Source organism: Mytilus trossulus, chromosome 14 (genome assembly GCF_036588685.1).
Source record: "Mytilus trossulus isolate FHL-02 chromosome 14, PNRI_Mtr1.1.1.hap1, whole genome shotgun sequence".
Taxonomy (NCBI): domain Eukaryota; kingdom Metazoa; phylum Mollusca; class Bivalvia; order Mytilida; family Mytilidae; genus Mytilus; species Mytilus trossulus.
In genome coordinates, this window is record NC_086386.1 from 23,576,299 (window position 1) to 23,596,077 (window position 19,779).

Below are 19,779 nucleotides of genomic sequence, written 5' to 3' on the forward strand. Positions count from 1 at the left end.
CTAAAGAAAATATCCGACTATTTAAATTTATGACCTTTTCAATACGAACAACTAAAACGCATAAACTGAACACCATATCAACCTCTTTATTCGTGAAACTGCAAAGGAGTAGGTCCGGTAAGGGCCGATTTTGGCCTCAATTTTCAAGTTCATCAAACAAAATATTTTAGACACTTTTTAAACAGCTAAGTGTCTATGTATAAGATACTTGAATTAGTTAAGATTGGTAGACACATTCTCACTGAAAAAAAATTAATCTGGGGATATAAAATTAATGATGAACATTATTATGAAATAAACTTTCTACTTACAGTTATTGTATTCACTATTCACAAAATACATTATTTGTCAGAATATAGAACACAAAATATATAATGTTTTTAGGTCAGAATTTAAAATAGGATTATTATTACAAAAAAAATATATTAATATTGAAGGTAAAGGGATACTAGAAAAGATATATTCTTATATTTGACAGCATTAGTGTCAATTTTGCAATATTTTATGTATTTTACATAGCTCCTTGTACCTAAATTGTTTGATAGATGGTTTTTTTTCAATGAGTTTTGAAAGTGAAAGTACAAATGTACTTTTTCCTTAAATCTATATACTGTAACTTTATATTATACATAAGATATGCAAATTATGCTTAATACATTATGAGAACAAGATTCTTATGTAAACCTTCCTTCCGTGGCTAATTCATTTAAATTTGGCAAGCACGTGGTGAAAGTGATTAATCCACACAAATATAACAAATGAATTTACCGTTATACCGGACAACAGAGAAATGCATTAAACCACAAATCAAATTCGGAACACGCTTAGATAACCCGTGATTCTGTTTTTATCCCCAACATCTAATCAGATAGTTACAATATATATATATATATATATATAAAGTTCATATTCAGAGTTATAAGTATATAATTATAAAGAATTAATGTATTTAATGATAAACAATGTATAATGACAAATAATATATAAACTAACAATTATAAAAATACTACCTGAAGATACCCTGGTCTTAAGGTACTAACAAACAGGGATCTTTACTGAAATAGCTGTACCAGTGAAGAAATCTGTTAACAGCTTGTGATATATTGTTGTTGAATAAAAAAAAAAAGTGTCTATGTCAGTTGATTAAATTAGTTTATGTGTAAGATTTTAACTGATTCAGTCATTAAAAACCCTCCTATTTAAGCTTAAATATGAAAAATCTATCAAATATGCCAAAAATCGTCACTTTTTAGATAGTTTTTGTCAAAAATGAAAGTGGCAGCAATCGTGTTCATCCTTAACCTTTATATATGTTATGTGTCATCTTCAAATACAACTTACAATTCAATATTATGAATGAACACGGTTGAGGTCGCTTTCATTTAAGGCGGAAACTGTCTAAAATTTAACTAAAAGGCCAAAATTTAACTTATGATGCTAGTACCCGATATATGTGCATTATATTGTCAAAAACGGCCAATATTAATATAGCAGAATCATTCTACTTTTCAAAAAATAGCTTAACGATTACATATTCACAATTTTGTAAAACTGCTATATTTTGGGACCAAAAAGGGGTCTTACTGAACCTACTCCTTTATGTCAAACGCTTTAAGAATTTAGATGTTATGACTGAAACCTATATGAAGCATCTAAAGCTATTTTAAAAAGACAATATATAGAAACAAAACAAGATGATCTCCCCGTGATGAAAAAAAAAAGCAAAAAAAAAAAAAAACAACCGAGAATTATCCTACATTTATCATAAAGAAAGGTTAGTAAAAATATTTTAATTGGATCTAAACTAACTTTAAAACATTTTTCAACCCAAACTGAATGGTATTTTATTTAATTCAATTACAATACTCATCTCTAACGGAAGAGACTGCTTGATTTTTAAAGATGAAGACATAATCTTTTAATCAGTCTACTTAATGTCTGAAGCTGTCATGTCAGTAACTGCCAGTAGTCCTTTGTCGATTTATAATATATCATTATCATTTTGCTTAGTTTTTTTTGTTTCCTACTTTGACATAGGATTTGAAATTCTTTTAAACTCAGTTTTAACTCGCGTATTGTTGTATGTTTGATTATCCTATATTGGCTATGCACAGGGTTGGGGGAGGGTTGAGATCTCCTTCAACCAGTTTTAACCTGTCGCATTGTTTTAAGTTTCCCGAGTCAGGAGCATCTGTCCTCTATTGTGTTGTATGTCTAATGAATTTAGTTCATGTTTATGTTTCGGAATTTTGTATGACGTTCACTTTCACTGATCTAGTACACATTTGTGTTAATGGGCTAGACGAAGCCAATCTCCGAATCAGAATTGTCTTCCTATGTTTAAGACCAACTGGTGGCCTTTAGCTGTTTTCTGCTCTTTTATCGGTAGGTTGTCTCTTCGAAACATTCCCAATTTCCATTCTAAATTTGAATAGTTTTTCAATATTATTAATGTTTATGACAATAGACAAATATGAAACAGTATTTGCTTTTTATCTGTTATTTGAAAAAAGTTAAACAATAGGTAAGAGAAATGCAATAACATATCTTGATCGCTGTAGTATAACACAGTCAATAACCATGCAATCATTGCATGTATGCATTTATAGTGAATCTTACATGTCTTATGTCATAAACTATCGGTGATTGAAGATATGCTATAAATATTTTAAAGCTCCGAATAATGCTTGTCTTCTTATTACTACAATGATGTTTTTGTCACCAGAAATATTTGATTGCTAGACAGAGATAAAATAGTTATATAATTTCAAACTGGCAATCTTAATATATGGAAGATAAATAAATATAACGATAATATGATATGATCGTATGATACCCTCTTGTATTGTATTAAGTCATCCGACAAAGACAGTAATAGTCTTCTTAAAGCGTTGTCATAGTATTACAACGAAAAAATTGTAGAAATATAACAGGTATATTAAACATGTTTAGTTACATCTACATGTATGGATAAGACTTAGGACAATATCACAAACTCCTGCCATATACGATAACAAATTAAATATAAGCATATTTTTTTTTATAGTAGATTTGGAAACAAATTTTGCAATTTATATTAATCCCTGTCCACTTTGCTGCCTTATAGCGTCTTTAGCCTGTCCTTTTGTGAAATTTTTTACGTGCAAGAGATATTGCTCTCTCTTAACACGGGTCAGCTATTTATAGTCCCCTTCCGACGGACTATCATAGTTCCCTCAAGACCTTGCTCGCAAATGGTGTCAATGGAGAGCCGCAAATTCAAATTACAGGGTTTTAATTCAACGAAAATACATCCAACCATGTTAAATATGGTTTTAAAATTACAGACTGGAATAATTTGATCTAACGGATTAAAAAGTGAAAACAAAAAATGCATTGAGGTCTCGTGTTAATGTGTTTACTTCAAGTTATAGGCGTTGTGGGAACGATCATCGACTGGTTCAAACCAAAGATGTGAAAATTGTATGAACTGCTTCTTTAAAGACAGGTCGGTTAAAAGTTAAAAATATATTACCCGGGTATCACTTGCTCAAGTGACAAGCCTCGGTGTCCGAGTGGTCTAAGTAGTTACTACAGTTTTTGAGTTCGAACCCCGTTCGTGTGGGTGCACTCGACTTTTAATTGACTAGGATTGTCAGTTTTCTTATCGAAGTTGGTGGTTTTCTCCAGGCACTTAGGCTTCCTCCACCAATAAAAACTGGCCGCCACGTAATAGCCTAAATGCCGTGCTTAAAGGTGGCGTCAAACACCGAAAATCGACATCCTCTTGTAAGATAATGCCATGTGTACTTGAAAGGCAACTCAATAACTGCCTTTTGAAACACATGAAAATATGAAGGGACTTGTATTTTTCATTTTTTGAATGGACGTTATTTGCCATTTCCATTCTCAATTCAACTATACTGATTGCACAATAACGGAAATAAATTCGGAGGGATTGGTCTAAATTAATTTATGGACGTAGAAATTTAATCTCTGACGACGAGGTCAATAAGAATAGATATATCTTATACTTTTTTGTAGTTTTTATCTTTAATCATAGCATTTTTAAACAAAATATAAAATACTTATTAAACAGGCTAAGGTTTTATCAAAATGCAATAAAAGAAACAAGAACTCAATTTAAATCAACTACGTTTAGCCACTTTTGCGAGTAGATAAATTACATGAATATCAGTTGTCTCGAATATGTAAAGCTTGCATCTTATCTAATTATCTCCATCTAGTAAAAATGAAAATCATGGAATTAAATCGCTGCATAATGGGCTAGAAAACATTACGCAAAATAAATTATCGCGAAAAAAAGTTCATTTACAGGTTTAGTTATGGACATACATACCTCTTCTTTTCTGTTTTTATTTCTAATACATGGAATAAAACGCAGAAAATATGCACCATAATATTAAAACTAGAGACAAAATTATGCTTTCAAGAAGAGCATGCGATCCATACTCTACTTTTACAGCCACCAAGCTGCAAACGGCAAAGGTCCGATAACAAGAAACCAAATAAGAAAACAAGGACAGGTTAAGACAGAAAGCATCTGCCATATTACCTCCAGTAGAAACAATATACATTTTACCAATAATGAACTCCAGGTTAAACATTTCACCAGCCAAGTATTAATACAGGTTATATCGTACCGTATTGTGTGTTCGACCGTATTACGTTTTCGACCTTATTCTACTTCCCCTTCCCGTATGCAGCTCATGCCCGCGTGACGTCATATTCGGCTGCTATACTTGTAACAATACCAAATGATACCACGTGTGGTGAAGATTTTCATAATAAAGTTATTATAATTAAGCATTTCCTTTTTTTTTTATTTGATATCACATTTTGTATTGCCTTCACTGATACTAGTTTCACCTTCAAAAAGAATCGAATTAAAATAAACAAAGTTTTTGAAAATATGGCAGAGGTCTTTCTTGAAGTCACATGACTGTCATGTGGTTAGTTGTAATATTGAAAGTTAATTTGAATACTGAAATATGCATGTTTCTCACAGCTTTAAAACTGAAAAAAAAATATCAGATAATTTTCATCTACAGAAATTACAGACAATACTCACAAACCTCACTTAAAAATGCATTCTTTAACTAAGGTATTTAACAAAACCACGAATGTATACAAAACCATACAAGGCTTCCAAAATGCCTCATTGTGAAATTTGTACACCTGTCTAAACAAGATATCAAAATAATATGTTATATCTGGAAGATGTATAATTAATGTAACCATTTAACTCAAAAGTCATAAGTTCGATCGCCTCTATCACTTTGAAATAAACAACCAATTCCGGATTTACAAAGTGCAACCGAAAAGGAAAATTCGGAAAAATTATGTTAGAATGTCGAAAATACAATACACAAAGATACGATGCCCGTTGAAACTGTAAGACATCAGAACTTATCATGAATATAGCACGCCGAAACGTAGCACAATAGATAAATAAAAAGATTACAGATAACCTTTGGTTAAATTGGCTGTGTTCACACAGGAATATTCAGTCAAATCATTACATTTCTGAAACACGAAAAGCCCTAACATTACCGTGTCTGGGGCATGCTGTGTTTCTAAATGTGCCTAAATGCAGAGGTTTGTCTGCATTCCGAGTAAATTAAGTGGTGTAAACACAGCTACATGTATTTTAGCCAAAATATTAATCGGTTTTGAATTATACTAGTCAACAAAAGAAACGATACACGACTTTGGAATAAAATTTATCAAAAAGAATTAAACATAAAACAAAAGGAAATACACTATTTTAAAAAGCTTTCATTAGCAATATATGCACATATGAAAATGACGTAACTAAATTCCGTGTAAACGATCATAGGGTGCAAATTTATTTTGCGAAAAATTTAATAAAAAATCAACACACAATTTTCTAGGTACTATATGAATTTTCAAATTTGTTTTAAGATTGTTACCGTTTTTTGAATATCGCATTAGACATACTGTCTATGATAGTGTACACATTTTAAAGATTTCGTGTGTGGTCAAACCTTGCTTTACAAATAAGCGAAGAAACTGTATGCTCTTTTAAAAAGAATTGATGGCAACCATTGTCTTTACCTTTGAATGAAAGGTTGGTATCATAAGTTGGAACTTTTGTATTTAGAATTGTCGTTTTCGGAAAATTTAGTAAACAGACTTATAGGTAAAAAAGTGACGTCATTAAGTAATTTTATTATTTTAACGGATTTATATTTTCATGGTCAATAAGTATTATTACCTTCAATATTGTTCCTATAAACGGAATACTTCATCTTTCTTTTGGAAAAAAGTCGTGTATCGTTTCTTTTGTTGACTAGTATATCATTAGTACACTATTTAACCATTAATTTTTATTGTTCCTGTAAGTGAAATGACAGCTAAATGATCATACAAACTGTCATGTCAATAGATTTGGTAAATATTGACTACGAAGGAGGGAAGAAACTTGCCATGTCAATAGATTTGGTGTAAATATTGACTACTATGAATGTAACAAATTGACCATGTTAATATATTTGGTGTTAATATTGACTACAATGGAGGTAACAAACTGGTCATGTCAAAATATTTGGTATAAATATTGATTATAAAGGAGTTAACAAACTGGTCATGTCAATAGATTTGGTGTAAATGTTGACTAAGAGGCAGGTAACAAACTGGTCATGCCAATATATGTAGTGTAAATATTGACTACAAGGGAGGTAACAAACTGGTCATGCCAATATATGTAGTGTAAATATTGACTACAAGGGAGGTAACAAACTGGATGCCAATATATGTAGTGTAAATATTGACTACAAGGGAGGTAACAAACTGGATGCCAGAATATGTAGTGTAAATATTGACTACAAGGGAGGTAACAAACTGGTCAGGACAATAGATGTCATTCACTACAATGGAGGTAACATAATGGCCATGTCTATATGTTGAAAGTTATTAATATTTAAAAAAGAACCACAGACAGATTAGAATGACAACAATATACAATACATCCCCTTTAATAACACATAAACATTTAAATACAGATAAAATTAAAATTAAAGTTCACACTAAGAGGATGAGATAATATCATAGAAAATATATAATCATTTGAAATATCACAACATAAAACAATTGTTATTGTTATTATTTATAAGTTATTTTAGTTCTATATCTTTGATTTTACTTCCATGTCAGAGTTCCGATACAAACCATTAAGTTAAAAAAAAACAGTTGTTCGCGCATTTAAAGATCTATTTATTGTGTGTATATATAGCATCTTTTTATTGTGCCATTAACTTAAGATTACTAAGAACGAGATTTTGCATCATGACGACGGGATGTCAAATATAAAAAAAAACGTTGCTTGGTCTATTTAAGGTTTTGCGAAAGTATTCAATCAAATAAAAATTCAATTCAGACATGCTTTCCGAATGTCAACGAAGGACATTTGAATGATATAACAGATTTAAATGCAAAAACTTAAAAAACTGTCTGCAACATGTTCAACAATAATGCTAAATGCACACTGTTATCTTGATGAGTTTTCATATATCGAATATATAGATGCAATCATGTGTTAAAAAAGGCGGTATATATTTGAATGTCATGCGTTTGGATTTGTTAAAACAGAACAAAAGTGGATACCTGCATATATTATTGGTTAGATATTTATTTTTGACTTGGACACACCGACTTAAGGATATTTAGTTGCTGCAATATTTTGGAATACAAAGTACACATACGTTTGAAATTTTAAAGGTTTGTGTTCTTGTTGTCGAAAACAATTGATCTAAACTGTTAATTTGAAATGTATGGAAAAAACAAAAGAGAGATTGTTTGGAAAATCCTCTTTAGCATAATAAGAACTTCAACATTTTATGTATCATAAATTTATTTCAGATTCACCTTCCGTGTTACTTAATTTTTTGACAAATATAGGAGTTGACAGGGAAAATATGAAATATGAAACATTTTTATGATTTTGACTTTTCAGTGTTATGTTACACACATTTTTTAATAAGTAAAAACAATCATATTTCCATTTTCAGATTTTTGCTGAGGTAGAGAACATCAACCACAATGACATCATTAAGTTTTATTTGTACCATGTTGTTTAAAATACTTCTCCGAATAAATGGTAAGTGTGTAAAGTTACAAGTCCTTTGTTCAATCATGCTACATGCAAGTTATCAGTAAAGTTGTGATAGAACAAGAAATACAACATTTAGGAGGAAGACGAAGGTTAATGGAGAAATTTTTCTTAAAAAAATACTAGCACTATTTTTCATCTTTTTAGAAATAAAAAGGAAGGTTTTAAGCGATGTCTGCTAACACATACAAAAATTAAATAAGAACGTGGTGTATGATTGCCAAACTGACCACCAGGTACCATATGCCATAGAAGTTAACAGCTATATGTCACCGTACAATCTAAAACTATGAGCTAAACCCATACTACATAGTCAGCTATAAAAGGCCCCGAAACAATTCAAAGAAGAAAAATAACGTTCTGATTTATTTAAAATTCAAATGATAAAAAAACTGAAAATATGATATACAATAACAAACGAAATCCACTGGTTGCTGAAACAGGCATACATAGTATCTGGAGGAAGTAGACATACATTATGTTGGCGTCAAACTTTCCTCCTAACATTTGGCAGTGTTGTGACAGTACAACAGTTGAAACTGGCCTAACTCAACAGATCGGACGTAGCACATTTATAAATCCTATGCAAAAGACAATGAGTACAATTACATGACCTCCTCATACTAGTGCTTTCTTACAAATTGACGAAAGGTACGACAACGTAAAGGGAACACGTACTTCCACAATAACATTTTAGAGTCTTTGTTTTATCCGGCTGTAAAACAGCGTTCTTTTCTAGATCAAGTTTATCTTTCAAAAATAAGCATATGCAATTGGCAAATAAAACACGCTTTTAATATAAGAAAACCAAAAAAATATTGTTAAATACACTTACGGCCGATTTAAATTTTAATGGCATTATTGAAGTAAGTTAGTCTAAATTTAACGACAAGATTCACATGTTTTTAATATTTCTCTATCAGGAAATTATCAACGTGGGGTATCGTGATTTGCAATTTTTTCTATTAATAATATGTTAAATGTTAATAAAGGTAATGTAACTCTTGTGATCGCAGGCGACAAATATGAAACTATAACTTTAATTGCAAATTCTGTTTAATAGGAACGTTACAAAGTTCACACTATTAAACAAGTATAAAATGGGGGAAAAGAATAAAAATAAACAAGTTTTGGGAGCAACCGTTACACTTAAAAAAAGGAGGGGTTATGTCTTTTTTCTTTTCTTAGTGTTTCGACGCTATCAATCATTTTTTTCTTCAAAATTTTAAAACTATATGGTAAAGGGTTCAGAATGTTTTGTTTGTAATCTGCATGACCACAATATTTTGTTTGGTCAAATAGGAAATCAGAATATTTTTAAAGGAAAAAAATAACATTTTCTCTCTCTCTCTCTCTCTCTCTCTCTCTCTCTCTCTCTCTCTCTCTCTCTCTCTCTCTCTCTCTCTCTCTCTCTCACATTTCTCTATTTTTACCTATCGTACGTCCCTAAATCCTAAATATCTGCTTTGTGGGTATTGGTTTTTGTGATATTTGGTTTAATTCCGATTTGAATAAATTTCTTTTTCCAATTGAATGTTACAGTTTGGTCTTATGTTGTGCCGTTACACCGACGTCTACAGTTAGTGGATGGTTTGTTACATGTTAAACCCCGCCATATTTTTATAGTCAGGAGCCTTTGAATCTGTGGTTGTCTTTTACAACTTAGATGATGAAAACAGTATTGTATTTTAAAGTAATCATATTCATTAATCTACTACTTCTTTGAGGACAAGAGGGACAACAGATACCAGAGGGACAGTCAAACTCATAAATCGAAAATAAACTGGCAACGCCATGACTAAAATTGAAAAAGACAAACAGACAAAACAATAGTACGCATGACACAACATAGAAAACTAAAGAATTAGCAACACGAACCCCACCAAAAACTAAGGGTGATCTAAGGTTCTCCTGATTAATTATGTTATTTCAGAAATACGGTATTTATGACAGATCTTTGATAGTCGGTGGTGAATGTTTTAACTGCAATAGTTTTAGGACGTTGGACGATTCATAGATTGGTACATTAATATACCCATGTCTAATACTGTTGAAGACAACTGTCGCATAAACCTATACACCACAATACAAAAGATTTGTCGCTTTTATTAAGACTCCGCACAATCAAAATATTTAGTTTTTTCCCATTTGGTTCAGGCAAATTTAATGGGCTTCTTTACAATTTTCGCAAAAGTTAGGTTTTACTTAAAAAAGACAATCATAACTTAGTGGATTATTTTTCATTACAGATATTTCCAACCTCCTGCATCTTTTGTCATTAAATTATTGTTAGTACTTTTTAGTAAAAAAAAAGCGTCTTGGCCCGTTGGTATTTTTTTTATAGTTTCTTCTTGTTTTTAAAGATTTGCGTTCATTGCACGCACACTAAAACCCCTATAACGACGTCAATCTACCAGCTATCGAAAATCTTTTTTTTTTATAGAATTGACTTTTCAAATTATAAATAGTGCAGTATTGAAAAATATTGAAATTATCAACAGGATCTTGATAGATGAGGAAGTTACGAAAAAGGGACGATTTTCGTTCCCTATGGTAAGATTCCATTTTTACGGTGATATACGATTTGCACCATCTCACTGAGATTTTAAATCCCAATTTGTTTGCTATCCCAATGTTTGCAGTGATGTTTGGATTTCAATGAACGTTATTTATGTATCACCGGTAATTTGACTGTACTTTTATCCAACGGAATGACACATTATAATCCAGATGTAATCCTGGTACCTTTGATAACTGTTTACTGTGATGTTGTTTACCAAGACCAAAGATTTAGATACGATCCGAGTTAACTTGATTTTTTGCCAGATATTCGGAATCTTCTGGTTTTATCCATGAAGTGGCATTACAATATTTGCCCCACTAACCCTTACTATTCTTTTCATAATATTAAAAACATAGTTTTAAATGCTGTATTTGAAAATGCTATAAAATCCTTGTTTTTTCAAAATGATTTGAAGAAAAAGGGTACCCATGTTAAATGTATGAACACTATAAAAAAAACTTATTTCCCGCCAAATTCTCAATGGCTTATATGTCGAAAACAAGCACACAAAACCTTTCTGATTTTTAAGCAATTTATTTTTTTTCTATCCGTTTATAGCAGTCGTTAGAAAAACATTTTGAAGTAGCAAAAAAATCCTAATCCATCAAGTGTTGGATGTGTCCTTATTGAAACATAAGTGTTAGATACATTATTTTTACTATTTGTTATTTGCTTTTAACCAGCTGTCAATAACTGCCTTTTTGTTGTGGAATTTTTAAGTACCCTATCACGTCCAGTCTGTGAATTCGTTAGATGTTTTCTGCTGATATTTTTCTATAGTTAGTTCTTATTTTGTACTGTTACATCACTGTCGCAGCAAACTAATTTTACTTCGCCACATTCCATATGTGCCTGTCCCATGTGGATAGAATATTATTGATTTTTCATTTTTTGCTGATTTTTCGTTAATTATTTAGCCAAATCTTTTTTGTGATGTGCCGTTTCAACACTGATGGTTGGCGCTTTCATTGTATGTGGTATGGGTTTTTCTCATTGTTTTCAGTCTTACGGTTACCTAAAGTGTTTAACTTATATGTCATTGTGTTACTGTTGAAGTGTTGTATCATCGGCAATTTTTTTTTATATTAAAGGGAAACTTCGCCAAAAAATCAAAAATTGATATTATGTTTATTCTGTATAAAAATGCTCAAATTCATAGATGTCAAAGTTTTATTCTGCTAGATAAGAGATCACCATCGATTTTAGATTTAGAGTATCAATTCTCTGCGGTTAGCCATTTTGTCACCTTGTCCGATTTGCAGTCACGATACGTCTAAGGACCAAAACTACAGTAACCCGATGTAGTCGTAATTGCGTGTTGATATCTCTTCAATCGTACGGTTGTTTTATCCGACTAGTTAACTAGTTAACTAACTTGATACGGAAAATTTTCTTCTTTTTTTTTTTAAATAACCATGATCTGTTATTTTTATACTGATAATATAGGAAATAGTGAAAAAGTCAAAATTTCAAATCATAAATAAGTCTTCCGTGAAACTTGAATTGTTTTCGGAAATTTAATTAGTTCATAATTCTTTTATGTAATAAACTTTATTCAAACAAATTAGGATCTTCTCTCCACTGATCACCCGCATGACTAAAGGTATTACTCCCAAAGGTATTGTAGGGGGTGTGAGGTGACACGTCCAGGTATTCAAGCGATTTCCTGTCGAGTTTTCAAATTCATGCATCGTTTCACTTCTTAGTGTATTGATAAGTGTTCACGGCCGATAACTTATAACTTTCCATTTTGACCTATTAGGTCTCTATCTTGCGTGTCCGAAAGTGATATTACTAAACTCATACGCTTGTTTATGACAACATTTCTGGTGAAAAGAAAATTATTTATAAAAATATAAATAATACCAAAAAAAACCCAGATTTGATGAAATAAAAATCTATATACGTATTTTTTCTAAGGGTAAATTTGGTAAAATGTAATATATACTCGTTGTCAATGGTGAAGGACAGATTGGAACATACCAGAAATATTGATTTAAAAAAATGTACGCACTTGTCGACCATTCGTATATTCGCCTGGATTATAAGTTAAGGAACTATAGCGCAAATTAAAATATATACATAGAACATAAGAAAGAAACATACATTTTGCGTAAATTCGGGTAAAAGTTTTGTAAAATGACAAGTCCACGTATGCCAACAGTATGTAATCATCAAATGTCGATAGACTATTGAATACCAAAAGAAGAAGAAGAAGAAGAGATTTAAATACAGGTCGATATATAAGTTTATTTGGCTCATCGAAGTTATGGGCATTTATATATCAATTAGATTGTTCTTGAAAAAAGGAAGAAATTCGTCATCATCACAATTGTTCCGATATGCATGTAATGTATACGCAACTGGAAGTACACTACCAAGGGATGTGAATATTTTCTAGGAAAACTATAGAGTATCAAAGTTTCAAATAAATTTCGGGATTTATTTTCTCTCTTGATATTCAATGACAGCAATTTAAAGATGAAACTGCTAGTCCGCTTTACTGGTATTATTGCCAGTTGAAACAGACTTATAATTACATTAAAAAATAGGGAAAGATGACATTTGATTCGTTCATTTTTTTTAATACATCGTTGGTCAAATAGCTAAAGTATTATTTATAGTTACGGTGTGAGACGAAGAGACATTCCCGATTATGTATAAATTTTTTGATGTTTTTCACACTTGAAAAGCATATCTGTTCATAATTTGTTGATTTTATTCCAATAATATCCTTTAATTTCCTGTCAATTTTTTAAAACATCTTTTATCAAATATCTGAAGTATTCATGTGGTGTGAGATTTAAAATATTTTGATGAGCACATTAATTCCTAAATAGGTAATTAAAGATCACTTTGGATGGACTAAAATATATAATTGCAATTGTTAATGATCTGTTTGAAATATTTAAGTCTGCCGATTCTTATTAGAAATAGTACAATTTTTAGTTCACAAACTCGTGTTTAGAAGGCTATTTTTATTTATAAATACTTCAATTAAAATAATTCAGTATTTTATCGTTACTAAAGTAATCAAAAGTCATAATTCATTAAAAGTGATCTTATGCAAAATATAAAAATATACAACAGCTATCCAGTTATTATGCGATTATAATATTCCCGTTAATTATTTTTTTTTTTTACATTCATGTGTCTGAAACTTTGTCTGACTCCCGTTTAAAATTGATACGAAATGTTGTTGGCAGTTGCTATTTGTCCGGCTAGCCGGACGAATAGTACCAGGACTATTTGTCCCGCCAATACAATGAGCATGTCACTATAATATTAGTGTGTGCGTGTAATATTATCTTCAGCAGCACCAGGGGGTAACACATGTTTGTAATCTTAAGTGTTAGGGCCTAATCTTGTTACTAGTAAATGAATTTCTTCTTTTCATACTAATCATGCTAATATAGTCCAATGTGGATGAACAATACATCGAAAAAAAATCATAAAATATCCTATATTTTTGATATAAGAAGAGAGAAGAAATCACTTGTAAAACAAATTTGGGTAGTGTTTGACTCGTGTATTTTAAGTTAGCGTAAAGGATTTTGTCTAGCTGAAAAAGGTACAAAATTATTATGTCTGTAGCTGTCAAAAAGAATTATAGACCCCTTGTCATAAAGTTATCCATATTTTGAGTGAAAGGTGAGAGATTTTTCTATAATGTCCCCCCCACCCCAAACATTTAAAAAAATATATTTACGTGAGGGGGTCGGGTGACACGGTGTGCTCTTTTCCGAAATTTCTCTTTTCTTTTTTTTTCTCCTGATCCAATCTTTGTTTTCCCGTGTATTGCAATACCCCACTTTTTATAATCATATTTTCAACACCCCCCCCCCCTAAATGTACTACTTTGAAGGCTACTTGCAAGATTCATTTTTTGGTATAAAACTATAAGCTAAATTTCATTTAGTTATACATGTAAAATAGCAAAGGTCTTTCTCAACTACTCTTGCTTTGAACATATTTTCCACCATTTACATAGCTGTAGCGAGTCGAATAATTTTGTAAAACCGATCAATTATCTTTTATTTCCCATTTTCCTTGTGATTTCAATTTTTTAGAGTAACTTTTATAAGATTATATCATTGTTGGAAGTTCATACTATCGTATTCCATTGTCAAATTCCGAAAACTGCAAAAAATATCACAAATATTGATATCATGACCGTTTTCAGCCATCTTAAAACTGAATATCAGTGATCAGATTACACGCGCCCCTTTCGTGCTACTGATCGATAATATTACACCCGCGTCAGAACGCACATATATGACATGCGCATTTCCATGGCCGGACAAATAGCCCTGGCACTATTCGTCCGGCTAGCCGGACGAATAGCCACTCCGAATGTTGTTCACACCTGAAATGTCAGTGAACCATGACGCCTAGATTTCACTGAATGAGGATCAAAAGATAAGAATTACATAATTCTTTAGGTGTCACAAAACAATATACATTTTATTGTTTCCACCGTACAAGCAACTTAAAAATTATTGCTGGAATGAAGCAAAAAGGTCAGAATACAAACATGCATGTTTAATACACTATCGATCATGTCAGTTTCATATGTTTGTTTAAAGTATTTTTAGAAAAAAAAATCATAAAATGTTCTATTGTATGATCTACTTTTATTATTAAAATTCGTTTTAAAAAATCCACACGATCTAATTTTAAAAGTTGCATGGCTATCACTTATTTTTCGTCGGTTAATAGCTTCACCAAAAGTCGTCGATGCGCTTTAAATCGCGTTATTAGATGGTTAACGAACAAGACTCAAATGAGATATTTTTACTCCCGGCATGCATCAAAGACTTAAACTACGTCACATAAGTCAGGAAGTTTCAAAAAATAAAATTAATAATTCCCAATTTTCTTCTTTATTAGATTTCATATCAAAATAAAACTTGGTGAATATGTTTTTTATGGTATTATGAGCATAATAAGATGAAAAGTGAAAATCGCGAATTATCCCTTTAAACAAACTTACGGTAAAATAAAACTTCGTACCGAGTAAATAATGAGGCATTTAAAAGTTTCTTGATATGGTTATATTCAAACTCAAACAAAATACAATAACATGACCCTGTAGCTTGAAGTTTACCTAGGGACAGATAAATATCACAACCATGAGTATTTAAACTTCTGCAATACTTCAAAAAATTTCATAAGTTTATTCTATGTAAAAGATGTATTATACAATAGTTTAATTAAACTTCATAACGGGTAATTACTATCTTCTTAACAATCAAGAAACGTAAATCACGATAAAATTATAACATAATTCTAATATTTGAATGTGGAGTTTGCTGTTAAAGGAGTTAAACGTTACATTGCATATATTTTATATTACTTTACTCAATAAAATCCATGCTGATAAACGTATCCTTGGACCGATCTAACATTTCCGCCCCTAGGTAGAGACATTTTTCTTCAAGTATTTTCACTATATGGAATATGCTAGAATAGATCTTACATTTCCGCGCTTATGTATACCCTATTTCCATAAAATAAGTTCACTGTATGAATTTCACACTGATATGCATATGAAAAGATCGGTTTAACATGTCCGCCACAACGGGCAGACTTTTTTCATCACCTAAGGTTATCTGTATCCACATCAATATGCGTATGTATAGATCAGTATAGCATGTTCACCCCTAGTAAGATACCTTTTTCACGTAAGTATAGAGTCTGTTGGGATCGACCGACGTCCGCGCCTAGGTACGATCTGTTTCCATCAAAATAAGTTCACTCTATGGAATCCACAACTGTATGTGTATTTTAAGATCGGATCAGCATGTCCGCCCCTAGTATACATAGGTAGAGAATGTTTTAGCAGGTTTATCCACTGTGTGTTTTTCAAACCGGCATGCACATATCTAGATCGGATTAACCTATCTGGCCCGGGGTAAAAACGTTCCATTACGTATGTTCACTGTATGGATTTTTCACTGGTGAGCGGCATGAAAAATATGTAACGATGTTGATGTTGGATCGACCCGACACGTCCGAGCAAAGGTTTACATGTCTGATTGATCAAACATACCGAGACATAATCCATGCATTGTTGTAAATCTGGATAAAAATGCAAATTAGCAATGATTTGTATTTAATGAGGAGTTTGTTCATATATAGACTCATTCCATATGAAACAAGTATTTTAACTTGTCTTTGTCCAATGCAAGGAAGACTTCTCTTCAGAATAATAATTTGCCACTAGAAATTTAGGAATTATTTGTTAACATTGCAAATATCAAATGACAATAGCGATTAGCTAAACTTGCAAACAGGATACCAAGAAAAAGTTTAAATAATTATTCAATACTTTTATGTGTAACTGTTCATATCTCTAAATGTGGAAGATCTGACATTGTAGGATTGCCTTTAGAATTTACAATTACACATCCAGAAGATAAATTGATATCAGCAGAAGGAGTATCACTTTCACACGTCAATTACTTACAGTTTGACGCAAAAGGTTCTAGTGATGTGACCATCTCATTTCATGACGATCAGTTCCATATTATTATTGGAGGATGGTATACTACATTATCAGCGATGTATTTAGGAGAGTTTGTTTACCCACCGGCTGATGAGTATAGGGGATCACTACTCAATGCCTTGGAGTACAAACAGTTTTGGATATCGTGGAACTCATTTCAGGTGTATATAGGCCTGGGGAATGTAAGAGGCATAGATGTAATATTGTTTGGACAGCAACAATGTCCGCTTAAAGTACTCGATGCAACCTTTGGTGCAAATTTTGGAGGGACTTTAGAATACAGGGTAAATCAGGCAGGTAAGTTATCTTTTGTAAAATTGTTAGAGTTTTTAAGATTCAACTTAAAAAATGTATCTACCTAGAAAAAAATATTGAAAGTTAACAAATCCATGCAATATAAACTAACAGATTCCTAAAACTAATTCACCATGTTCACAAGTACTTAAAAAACTCAACGATAATCACTATCATATTGATATCATGAATTCGATAAACTTAAAATTTCTTTAAAATATATAATACTGTTAAATATTTACTGTTTACATATAAAAAAGACGATGTGGTATGATTACAATGAGACAATTGTCCACATACCTTAACAACTATACTTCACCGTACAGCATTCAACAATGAGCAAAACGGCATACTCAGCTATAAAATGCCCCGATATGACAATGTTAAACAATTCAAACGAGAAAACTAACGGACTTATTTATTTAAAAAAAATGAACGAAAAACAAATATGAAACACATAAACAAACGACAACCACTGAATTACGTGTTAGTGGGATTCCCCCTAAAGCTGGGCAAGTGATAAAATAGTACAAGATAAGAAGTAGATTACGTATATAAACGTCCAATATTTTGTATATGCACATATTTATCGATAGTGCATGCCTTACGTAACAAGTTATCAAATTCACCAAAAAATACATACATAGGAAAACCTAAGAGCAGAAAAATAGCGCTTTAATACAAATGAGTGTTAGACTTCTAAAAGTTATATCGATAACCTCATCTTAAATCAAATCTCTACCTCACGTAAGTTTAAGATATTACACTTTCTGATTACAGATATGATTGGTGGTAATGGCAGGTTTTGTGGACAAGATACATCATGCGACATCGTCAGCATTATAGTATTTGTTGAGAGTATGAGTATGATAGAATGTGCTATCATTTGTAAGATCACAACAGGATGTACTTTTTTTGTCTTTAACATTAATTCACATCAATGCAAACTATTTGAAAAAGACGTAGGGTCAAATATTTTAGTCTCAGAAAAGGTATATTGGGAATGTTAATCTACGATGTGATGATTTGAAAAACTGCACCTTTTGTTTGTGTTGTTATTGTGTTTGGTGTTGTTTTATGTTGGATGTTTGGAAAACGAAGTAAAACATGAAATACAATGATAAATTGGTTTATTTCACAAAGTGTAGATATAATATGCATTTTATAAAAAGATGCAATGATATACAAATTTCGTTATTGTGCTTGAGTAGAGTATTTATCAGTATGTTATGATTAATGTTATATTTCAATGTTTTTTTGTCATATTGGGGTTACTGTGTTGATTGCAGATTTTATAAAAAGTATGTAAAATTTCCTAAATATCTTTACTCAAGATATAATCTTTTTTGTTGTCTTTTTTGGCGTTGTTTTAAAAGTTTTCAGACTTCGTTGATAGGAATTGAGACAATGTACGTTGTAAAAAATTTCAGATTACTGAAACTGTTATGTAGACAGGTTAAAAATGGTGTATTTGAATAAAACTATATCATTTGCGATTTACTAGTGTGAATGTCCCTTTGGTATCTTTCGCCCCTCTTTGAATAGAGATATTCAGTACAAGATAAAATATCAAAGATGGTGAACTCAAAGAAACATTACAAAACGGAAACGTCTATATATATGACAAAATAAAAAGCTCAAACACATCAAACGCATGAAAACAACTGTAATATTCCTGACTTGGTACATGCATTTTCCCATGAATCAAATAGTGCATAAAACTTGATTTATAGCTTGATTACCTCGTACAGGACAACAATTGCTTAGATAACAAATTATCAATGTTATGTGATATTAAAAGCAGGAACTATAATTACTGTATACTAATAAAATTAGGAATAGCAACGAGAAATTTTTCAAAGTGACTGGAACCAAGAGCAGAATACAGCCTAAGGTAACCAATGTCTCCTTATATATAATATATTTTGATAAAAAATATTTCTAAGGCTTAAATCAGCAATATTTTGGTTAATAATAATAATAATAATAATAGCTTTATTTAAAGAGAGTAACGTATTAGGATTAAACCAATTTTCAATAAGGCTCTCTATATATACATACAATGTTAACAATATAAATAAAACATAATTAATCTACTATTACACACATGTAAAGAATAGACGTATAGAAAGTAATATAACAACAACAACAACACCTATATGGTAAACATTGTGGCTTAACTTAAAATTTAACACTTTTCAAAATAAAATGACTTGTAAGAGTTTTTAAATGCAGATATACTTTTTGATTTTTTAATTTCACTGGACAATGAATTCCACACTT

The 19,779-nt window shown here is 31.2% G+C and overlaps 1 protein-coding gene across 1 annotated transcript; it reads left to right on the top strand.

Annotated features, from left to right (window-relative positions):
• The first annotated feature begins 8,023 nt into the window (after nucleotides 1-8,023).
• On the top strand, nucleotides 8,024-18,699 carry LOC134698153 (uncharacterized). Its single transcript, XM_063560460.1, has 3 exons — nucleotides 8,024-8,119; nucleotides 17,077-17,499; nucleotides 18,277-18,699. Exons 1-3 carry the CDS (start codon nucleotides 8,062-8,064, stop codon nucleotides 18,504-18,506), a joined length of 711 nt encoding a protein of 236 aa, XP_063416530.1. The 5' UTR covers nucleotides 8,024-8,061; the 3' UTR covers nucleotides 18,507-18,699.
• Nucleotides 18,700-19,779: the final 1,080 nt, after the last annotated feature.